General features: G+C 57.1%; 1 protein-coding gene across 1 annotated transcript; it reads right to left on the bottom strand.

The window, feature by feature from the left end:
* Nucleotides 1-819: 819 nt before the first annotated feature.
* Nucleotides 820-10,201, bottom strand: GSS (glutathione synthetase; the record flags this gene model as incomplete). The annotated part of the gene is made up of 12 exons (XM_010150166.1): nt 820-943; nt 1,620-1,809; nt 2,112-2,193; nt 2,373-2,567; nt 3,162-3,228; nt 4,493-4,570; nt 5,776-5,856; nt 6,292-6,408; nt 6,552-6,691; nt 7,218-7,293; nt 8,718-8,863; nt 10,109-10,201. Coding segments are annotated over 12 exons (1,389 nt in total), but the record flags the coding sequence as incomplete, so codon positions are not given.
* Between the last annotated feature and the right edge of the window lie 3 nt (nt 10,202-10,204).

Below are 10,204 nucleotides of genomic sequence, written 5' to 3'. Positions count from 1 at the left end.
CCAGCCTCCCCTTCAGCATCGCGGAGGGATGCCGGCGCCGAGCCCTGGGGAGCTGTTGGCCGAGGCGGCCGGGGGAGCAGACGCAGCTTCCCGCGGGCAGGGCATGGCCTGTGCGGTGGCACAGAGGCACTACTTGGGATGAGCACCCAGCCCAACAAAGCAGGAGCTGGGCACAGCAAGAGGCCCTTGGGCAAGTGACAGCAGAGCAGGCGTCCTGGGCAGGAGCGCCGAGGATGCGCAGGCACAGGGAGAAGTAGAACTCAGGGCAGCAGCCATGCCTAAGGACTGCCGGAGGGCCGCGGGCACGTGGAGCTGGGCTTCCCTCTTTCACCCGGAAAGCACTGAGGCACTGGGACGAGGCACTGGGACACACATCCCACCAATGAGGGCTGTTCCTTGCACATCTACCTTTCCCCTCCTGTTCTCCAGGCTTTAGGGCTGTGCGTCTCCAGAAATAAGGCAGCATCAAGGAGCAGGAACCTGGGCACAGCGCGGGTGCCTCCGTCACGGCACGTTCACTCTTCAGCTTTGCCCACAGGAACAAGGGAAGGCCCAGCCCAATGCAGCTCTGGGGGGTGCAGCAGGACTTTTTTTTGGCCCCCTGGACCGGGTGCAGCAAGGGGGGTCCCTTCTCCCTGCAGGAGGAGTTGCAGCGGAGAGGCTGGGGCTGGTGTGCAGGATGTTGGGGCGGTTGTGTCCACAGTCCCTCCTCAGTGCCCAGCACGTCACACCTCGGTAAGCGCAGCCTCAGGAGAAGGCGCTGCGGCAGATCAGCTCTGCGGGCAGCCCAGCGGGGTGGGGGGACAGGGCATCGCCCCCTCACACCAAGTACGGCGTGTCCAGCACTGCCACCCCAGCCGCTACGCCGCCGTCCGCGTGCTCGACTGCCTTCGTCCGCAGGAGGTGGCCGGCGGCCTTGTTCATCACCATCTCCGCACCCTGCCTGCACGGGAGAGCGCAGCTGAGCGCCTGCACGGCCAAGCTCAACGCGGGTCACGCTCGCTGCCGTGCCGCAGGGCAGAGCCCTGGGGCCCGTGCAGAGGGCAGAGCTGTTTTGGGCCGCTGGTGACAGCTCCCTTTCACAGCCAGGCTGTCCTGGGCCAACGGCTCTGCACGCAGGCAGGGCCAGTTCTGAACGCTGCCAGAGTATGTTTGTTTCTACAACTGCAGAAGGACTTCAATTTATCAGCTAGGGGAACATTTCTATGGACCTTTGCGAGTTTTAAACAAAAGTGGCAGCTATTTAGGGTTGAACACGAGTGCATTAAGCCTTCAGATATTTCTGGGGTTGCCAGGGCTTCAGAAAAGCACGTGGCTGCATCCAGTGCCCCCGGAAATCGGGGATGAGACACACCAGTTCCTCATGGCTGTTAGACCAGTAACCGCCAGCACCAGCTCTGCTGTTCCTCAACAGCCCATCTGGCAGCAGGCACAGAGCAGCAGCACAGAGCACACCACTCAGAGCTGCTGTCAGGGGCAGGGAAGGGCACTTCTGCCCCCACCCCCCAGAAGCACGTGCCCTGCTGCTGGGCTCAGGCAGCGCAGAGGGACGATGCTCCCCACCCAGGTGCCGCCTGCAGCAGGGAACCACCCCATAACACCACGAGCACGTCTCTCACCTGACATAAACGCCAAAAATACCGAGCTCTGAGATGCACTCGGACGCTTGCAGGGGACTGTGTGCCCTCAGCAAGTAATTCACTGCTGGCTGAGGTGTGATCTTGTCCATCAGGATGTAGGAGGTTCTCTCAGGGCTGTCTCTGATCTTCTCCAGAACCTGTCTGAGCTCTTCACCATAGAGGTTGTTCCCTGACAACAAAACCAGCAAGTTGAGCACTTCTCAGCACAGCAGAAGCCGTTGACCCCAGCTGTGCAGCACCAGCAGACCCAGCCTTTGCCTCCCCACATGCTGCCTGGGCTCCCCACCCCCAGCTCTGGGGCCTAGGGAACAACTCCAGGACCTCACTACCATGACTAGTCCCCACGGCTACAAGTAGCCACAAGCCTTTTATCCCCCAGCACAGGGCCCAGAGCCATGACAGAGCTACTGCCTCCCCTGCACACAGCACGAACCACAGTGAAAACCCACGTGTGCCCAGCCCAGCTCGTACCTCCCCCTTCTCGCTGTGGCTTCAGCACAAACCGGTCGGGGTCAGCGATAGCAGTAGCAGCCATCCTGTCACCCTCTTCCCCCTGGCAGGAAAGGACAGCAACGGCATCAGGGAGGAGCAGGAGCTCCTTGACAGACCCCCTTGAGCAGCTTCAACAAGGTCCCCCAGGGACAAAGCCCCCTCATCTTAACCAGAGAAATATCACGCAGGCCAAGCACATGTCTGCACGGTTGTTCCTGCTCCGGCCCCGCTTGCGCTCACCATGTCCAGGGAATAGAGTCCAGCAAACGTTGCTCTTATTCGAGCGACAGCCTCGGCGCGGCCAGGCAGCAATCTCTCCAGCGTCCCGGGCCGGCTCAGCTCCTGCTGGACCTTCTTGGTGCCTGCGAGTTGGGTAGCAATGTCGGGGCACTTCACCGCCCTCGATCTCTCCAGCAACAACCGTGCCTCCCAGTTCTGGAACAGAGAGAGAGCAACCACCCCATCAGCAAAACGAAAAGGGTTTTCTCCGCTTTTTTGTGTTCAGTTACTGGCACGTGATGTGCCTCCTCCCCGCCTGGCAGGGATGGGGGTGGGAACAACACTCTGGAGACAAGCAGAACTTCCCACCACCTCTGGAGATGGCCCAGCCAGGCCGGTGGGCTGCCTTTGCCCGCACCGCTCCCCAGCTTGTCCAGCGCTGCCACCTCCAGGCAGCAGCACGACCTGCTCAGTATTACTCCCTGCAGCCGGAGAGTCCCAGCAGACGGTGTGATCTGTAATCAAACCTAAACGCTTTAAGCAGCCGCTAATACCTGTGTTAACCTGTATTGTACAGAAGCGACAGAGTGCTGCGCTAAAAGGTCCCCACACGAGCGGTTATTGGAGAAGAAACCCACTCATGTTTCTTACGGAGTGTCCCATGCCCTGCGGAGCCACAGCTTCCCAACGCTACCCGCCACACCAGACAGGACCGACCCCACCCAGAGAGATGCCCCTGGGACCACGAGGCGTTTCGAACTTGCTGGGCAAGGCCATGGCATGGGGGGGAGCAGAGGAGCGAGTACTGACCTGCTGGTCGTAGTTCTTGGGGACGTAGCCCTCTCTGTAGTACACCACTGCTACCTCCTGGCCGTCCCTGCAACAGGAACCAGAAGTGTTCACAGAAACAGGCCAGGCCCTGCCCGAAACCCCCAGCACCAAGGGGGCTGCAATGGGGCCAGGCAGGCAACGTGTTACAGCGTTTGCCCCTTCTCCTCAGCTTCCTGGGCTGTTCTGCTCCTGGCTGGCTCTGCCAGAGAGCTGAGGACTGTAAGGCCTGGCCCCTCTCCACTGAGCCCCAGCTGGTTCGCCCCGTCCTGCAACACAGGGACCTGGCCCTGGCCTCTGCCCCAACTAACCACAGTCACAATAATCCGGGCACTCAGCCCAGGAGGGAGGCAAGAACCTCGTGTTTGAGTAACTTCTGGCACCAGGAGCCAGGCCTGCAAGATTCCGGCAGATGGGAGGGAGTAGGATCCTTCCCTGGTGGTGGGACACCCAAGCGTCCTGCCGGGGCAGGGCTGTCAGCACAGCTGCAGCATCACACCCCCGAGCTCCGGCACAGGAACCGAGCGGGAGGTCAGGGAAGGCAGCACACAAACGGCCGGCAGCCAGGTAACTGCAAGGGCATCACCAGTGCGAGGGAGGAAGCGCAGCGGAGGCACTTTCCCTTAACTGACCGGTGATGACAAATGTCTTTGTTAATTAAACACAGCAGAGGCACCAAAGGTCAAACCACGGAAAATAAGCCTAACTACAGGAAAAACAACATTGGCAAGAAACCATATCTTCCTTTAGGCTTGTGCAGCTCCAAGCACATTATCCTGGAAATCTGAGAAACGTCACACTTGGAAGCAACTGCCAGCACTTGGGAGTCTGTGACCCTCTCGTCCTGGCCTCCACAGGGAGCGGGCAAGACACCGAGCGCATTCAAACCAACAGATACCCCAAGGACATGATGCTTCCTCCTCTAGCACTAATAACACAGCCCAACTCCCACCGGCAGAGCATCACGTGAGCAGGAAACATCTTTGTGGAGGCCTCTGAAACAGCCAGGACTCTTCAGAGCAGATATATGTGGAGGAAGTAAAGATCCTGCAGAGCTCTGAAGGCTGCAGCTTGAAGGAGGGAAATTACATTTCCAGCTGTAAGGGACTGATGTGTGTATGCAAAATCTCACCACTGTGAAAGCAATCATTTCAGCTCTAAGGGGAAGCAGCGGCCTAGAGCACGGAGAACTGCTTTCTCAGAAAGTCACTATTTACACTCAAAACATACCACCAGCTTTGGTTGGAAATTCCCATTTACAGCCCTGTGTGCCCAACACACAGCCAGGAACGCGCACCTTGGCTCATACTCACATATACAGCCTCTTGGCATCATCCAGAGACCCCTTTTCAAACACATCTCTGAAGCGCTTCCTGATGACCCGAATATTCCTGTTAAGAAAGGAGCGGGAGAGTCACCAGGCTCTTGCGTTACTTGAGTCAGAAATCACAGGTGGAACCGGTGGCTCCAGCAAGGAGGATCTAAGGCTCCTTCACACATAACCTCAGGCTTTGTACTACAGAGCCAGAGGAATCCTACAGGCTAAAACAATCCCTGTTTTTAGCATCCATCTTAAGCTTCCAGCCCAAATACCGCAGGAAACAGAACACATGTCTAAACACCCTGGATTTCTCTGTACTCGCCTTCCACCTCCTGAAGTGTTTCTAAGAGAAGTCAGTGTTTTGAGTTTTTAATCACAGCATGGTTTGGGTTGGAAGGGACCTTAAAGCCCATCCAGTTCCAACCCCCCTGCCATGGCCCAGGTTGCTCCCTCATCCGGCCTGGCCTTGCACAGATTCCCTCACTGCTGGCTTCAAAGCCCAGAGCTGCAGACACAGGGACTTCCTGCCGGTTTTACCTCCTTCGTGCTTTGCAGCCTTTGCTCCACGCAGCGGCGCTGTGGCCTTGCCGATCTGGGACACTGAGCCATACACCTCCCACCACCGGTGACCTTACCAACACACCTCCTCTCCCGGGACCTTTACCCCACTGCTGCGCTGTCTGCTTTGCCCACACCTTTCACTGTGGTTTGAAGCTTCGTTAATTAAGCTTTTATGAAACACCCTGTGCCCAGTCCCAAGGCAGAGGGCAAGCAGGACCCTCATTAACCCTGCTCTGCTCCTTGTCTTGTGCAAGGCCACCACTGGTACGGCTCCGAGGGCTACGCAGGCACAACGCAGCCAGGAACCAGCCCAGGAGGCCAGAGGTTTTGACGCTGCTGGTATTTCCAGCAAAGAGCTGGGGAGTGGCTTTGGGAGGTTGGTGAGAGGACAGGTGGACGCTGAGGCTAGGCAGGCAGCCGAAGGAATGCTGAAGAGTGCTGTGCAACAGCCCACAGAGCCACGTCCAAGATCAAGGCTGCCCTGCTACATACCATGACGGGCCCGCTCACAGACCCAGAAACTATCAAGCGTTTTGACTCTGTCCTTGAGTAGGTGACAAAGTAAAAAGCGGTCGGATTCTGCACGCCTCCATCTTTCCCTGGCCTGCTCCCAAACTGCTGGAGGGAAACACCATGATCTGGCAGCAATTTGCTCCGCTGCCCTTTTCCACAACTGGACCATCCCTTCCCACCCCAGGAAAATTCAATCTTTACCTGTTCCAAAGCTCGTTTTCTACACATCGCTGATCAAAAATGTTCCTCTGGACTTCCTCCACCAGAAACATCACCACAGCACTGGAAGAGATGCCGAGGACATAATTAAACCCAGAGACACTCCATGTGCACCCAGATCACCAACTTTCAACCTCTGTGATTCAGGCTTCCTGCGCTGCTCCCGCTCGTTTTCCCCAGTGTTTCCAAGGGTCAGCATGCCAACGGAGAGCAGTACCAATCCTGCCTCATTACCCAACAAGTGCGGGGCATAAGCACAAGGGCAGGAGGAACTGAGCCTTGTGCAGGGTTGTCAAACCCTCCGCACCTCTCTGCCTTTGCCCCGCAGCAGCCCTGCACACCAAGACCGCTGCACGGCTCTCCCCAGGGTGCCGTGGGCTTTGAGAACTGCTGGGCTCGCCAACGGGCACCTTTCAGAAAGCGCGGCGCCAAAACCAAACACGTGCATCCCCAGGGGAGACCAGACAACCCAGCTTCCAGCTCCTCCTCTCTCCTTACTTTTGAGAACCGTAGAGCTCCCAGGCTTTCGCAATACCCAAGGCAAGCCCGTTTGATGGGTTGTTGGGCAGCAGGCACGATGCCTCCTTAGACTTTCCCAGCACTTTCAACACCCGCCTGTAGAACACAAAAAGAGCTGTAAATGCCACGACAACCCCCAGCAGGACCTGGGGAGCAGGAGTTTGGACAGCAAAGACACGGGGTGCAGCAGGGTACAGGTGCTGCAGCGCCCGGCAGCACAGCCCAGAGGTGCCCCTTACCCGTGGACAGCCGCTGTGCGGGAGGTGAGGCCTCCGAAGCTGGCAGCAATGGTGTTTATTTCTATCTGCTTCAGAGCCGGTGTCCCATCCACCCCACAGTCAAACATGTAATCGGAGCGGTTTATGCCTAAAAACACAGACTGAAACAGAAGGGATGTGAAGTGGGTTCTCCTGTTGCCCTTAACCACAAAAGTTCTCGCCTCAAAATCCTCCCAGGGCAAACCCAGTCCCCTTCATTTTGATAAAAACCTCTGCAAGACGTGCCCGTGGTGCTTGGCCCTTGCCTAGGGCCCACAGCTCTCCTCAGTGCTCCAGAGGAGTTAACACCACTCCTGAGAGTCAAGGAACTTCCGCAGGGACAGCCGGTCTGGCGCAGTCCCTGATACAGCGCACACATCCGTGTGTTCTCCCGAGGCTCCCAGAGGGCAAAGCAGATGAAATCCTCCCAGCCAAGGCCTGTTTCCAGCAGCACTAACCAAAGGGCATGACTGTCAAACAGGGCAAAGTCCTAAGCTCGCAGGCAGTAACCGAGACATCGTAGCGCAGGGAGCGACCAGCCGTGCAGGACAGTTCAAAGCCCCCAGGAGCAAGCTGGCAGCACCAGGCAATCCCACTGCAAGGCAAGGGGGCAGAGCTGCTGGTCCCTGTGGGCTTGGGCCAAGGTACCTGAGCCAAGCCTTCCTCCAGAACTTGCACGTGGATTCTGAAGAGACGAGCTGTGAAGTCATCTACCTTGATGGTGCTAAAGAGAAAGACACACCGGATCAGCCCCTTCACATTGGCACAGAGGAACAAGAAAATTAATTCTTCTCCAGAAAAACACCTTACCAGGGACATTTTCCAGCACAGACAGCAGGGCTGTGGCCAGACCAAGTCCTACAGCACCATGAGCGCACCCTTCATCAAGGCCCACAGTGCATAACCGTAATTCAAATCCAGTTTGCTGGGCACAGCCACCCTACCAAAAGCAGCGCTGTGCTGAGGTGACTCGTTTGCAGAGCAGAGACAGGACAAGCAGAAGCAAAGAACTGCAGCAGAATTTTGCAGATACAGGAAGAAATCAGACGTCCCTCTGCACCTGCACACACGGTTCATGGAAGCTTCCCAAGCTCCATCAAACTCCCCTGTCCTGTTGGGCTCCAAATCCTGCACGCTGGGGTGCCAAGTGCTTAAGTGGCCCTGCTCGACTAGGCCTGGCTTTTCTTTGAGGTCCCAAATCCCTGAGCTAACTGTGAGCAGCACCTCGGTGGAGCTGCCCTGAGACACTGCACAGGAGAGGGCACACAAGCCCCAGGGTGCTGCGTTCCTTAGCCACGGGTATAACCGTGCCCCCGCGCGCTCTGGTTGTGGCCAGCACTGGAACAGGCGCCAGCATTAAGACAGCTCTGAGCGGTCAGGCTTTAGCAAAACAAGGAGGATGCTGGAAAACAGCTCCCTTTGCTCTGTCCCGGTGCCAGAGAGCCAGCAGCACCAGCACCAACAAGCAGCAGAGAATGGGCACCAGGAGAGGAAATGGGCTTTGTAGAAGCATCAGCCCTACAGATTACGGGGGCCGTGGTCAGGGGGGGTCGCTCCAGCACAGGGCAACGGCCACAGAAAAATCCAAAGTTCATAGGCCAGAGCTGACCAATCCTCCAGCACCCAGTGTTTGCGGGTCACCCTCCCAGCACGGCTGGGAAAGCAGGGAACCCCATGATCCCACAATGGATCCGAGGTGTGGGGGAAGGAACAACCCCCTCCTTTTCGTAACAGGAGGCAGGCAGCAGAGCTGGCGGTTATCGGGCAGCTGCAAAATGGGACTGAAAGAGACTACTAAACCCAGGGCTCAAGGAAGACTCCAGCAATTTGAATTTAAGACCCAGGGGGCAACAAGCTAACAATTTAGGATTCACAAGCTTGAAACACTGGTAAAACTGAAGACCATTGCAGGGAGTCAACTCTTGGCCAGGTGTCCCGTCTTCTGAGGCCCAAGGAGACTCAAAACACAGAGACATGACAGAAATTAATCTTAGGACAAATAACGCAGCAAAGGAGACAATTTCTGCAGAGAACAGGAGTGCCCACCTCAGCTCAGGACATGAACGGACCGAAGACAGGAATCACTGAGAGGTGATAAATGCTTTGCATTTAAAACTTTTCACTAAAACGCCACATGCAAGAAGTTACCTGGCCAGAGTGTGCTCCAGGAATTCCTTGTTTTGACTAATAGCATCCACCAGCAGGTTAAAATCTTGCTGAACAGCATACGCTTGTTCAAACAAGGCACTTGGTACTGCGGACGGGAGCAGCGTGAAGGGAGCGTAATTCACCACCTGCAAAGGATGCAGCAGCAGAGCAGTCAGGCCACGCACTTTAAGCGGGGCTGAAGAGGCGTTGCTTCTGCTTGTTCAAAGGCTGAAGCCACCCTGAGCCCTCTTCTGTGGGACAGACACAGGGCCTCAGCCCTGCCAACCCCTGACTTCTGAGGGCTTTGCTCTATGAGCCATCCGCAGGGTGCTGTGGAGGCAAGAGCAGCTGCTCCGGACCTCAGGCTGGGCTGAGTGCTTCCCTCTGAAGGATGCTCTGTTTCCACCTTAACTGGAGAGCACCATCTCCAAAACACCTCAGTTTCAGAAAAAAAGGTGAAATTACTAGTCCTGGGTTTTGGCCATCAGTCACTTCCTTTGATTGCTGCTCACTGAGTCCCAGGGGTGACTGTGGACCCCTGGCTCACCCCACAGCTCAGTCGCAGGGCCTCAAAGCCAAAACTTCTCACCAGTGAGAAGTTCCCAATTTACCTTGATTTTTACAAGAGACAAAGAACATTAGCAGTGTATTTGCTCCTCCCAGGCTCCCTCTTCCTCTCTCCCTTGGAGGTTCCCTCAGAGCCCTGAGCTGCCCACTGGGCTGACATCAAGGAGCAGCCCCCGTGCTGGACACCTCTACCAGTTCCCAGCTAGGCTGGCCTGCTTGCCCCCTGGTTCCTCAGGGACCTGTCCCACCCCTCTTGCACAGGGGTACTTCTTCCCCTGAGATCGCTCACAGTATCCCCCTCCAGCAGGTCAAGCCCCCCGTTGGCACCCCCATGCATCAGCTGCTGGAGATTCAGCAGAGGTAACCCCATGCATCACCCCCATTGCCTTGTCCCAAGGTAGGGGCGAAGGCTGACTTGTGGCTGAGTGCACATCAGAAACACAGGCCCCTCTGAGGGACATTCGCCTGGTTCAAAGGATCACACAGGTGCTGGGAGGCTAGGAGAGGGATGAACACCCACCACCACACACAGGCAGGGATCCTGGCAGTTTCCCAAACCCTTCCAGATTTATCCTTCTCCTTGGACAGGGGCAACCGTATCAGAGGGCTGTCTCTCGGGGAGATGCACTCATCAGCAGGATGGGGTGCGAGTTATAGCCTCCCAGGTCAGTCATGCTTCAGCCAAACTGCTGGGTGCTCGCTGCAAAGCGACGCACGTTGTGGGCTCAGCAAACCCAGGGATGGCAGCCGGCTCCTCTGGCTTTGCTGACTCACACCCTGGCCCGGACAGAACACGTCCCGTGACTCTGGGCTCTGGCACTTACATCCGAGGCGTTGGGCTCGCCCTCGGTCCGCATCAACACGCCTTCCAGCAGCGCCGCGTCCACGGCCACCGCCGCGGCCTCCCGGATGGCCGGCTG

Source organism: Eurypyga helias, unplaced genomic scaffold, assembly GCF_000690775.1.
Source record: "Eurypyga helias isolate BGI_N326 unplaced genomic scaffold, ASM69077v1 scaffold35720, whole genome shotgun sequence".
NCBI classification, from domain to species: Eukaryota; Metazoa; Chordata; class Aves; order Eurypygiformes; family Eurypygidae; genus Eurypyga; species Eurypyga helias.
The sequence above is the reverse complement of the archived record's forward strand: the minus strand, read 5'-3'. Positions and strand labels throughout refer to the sequence as shown.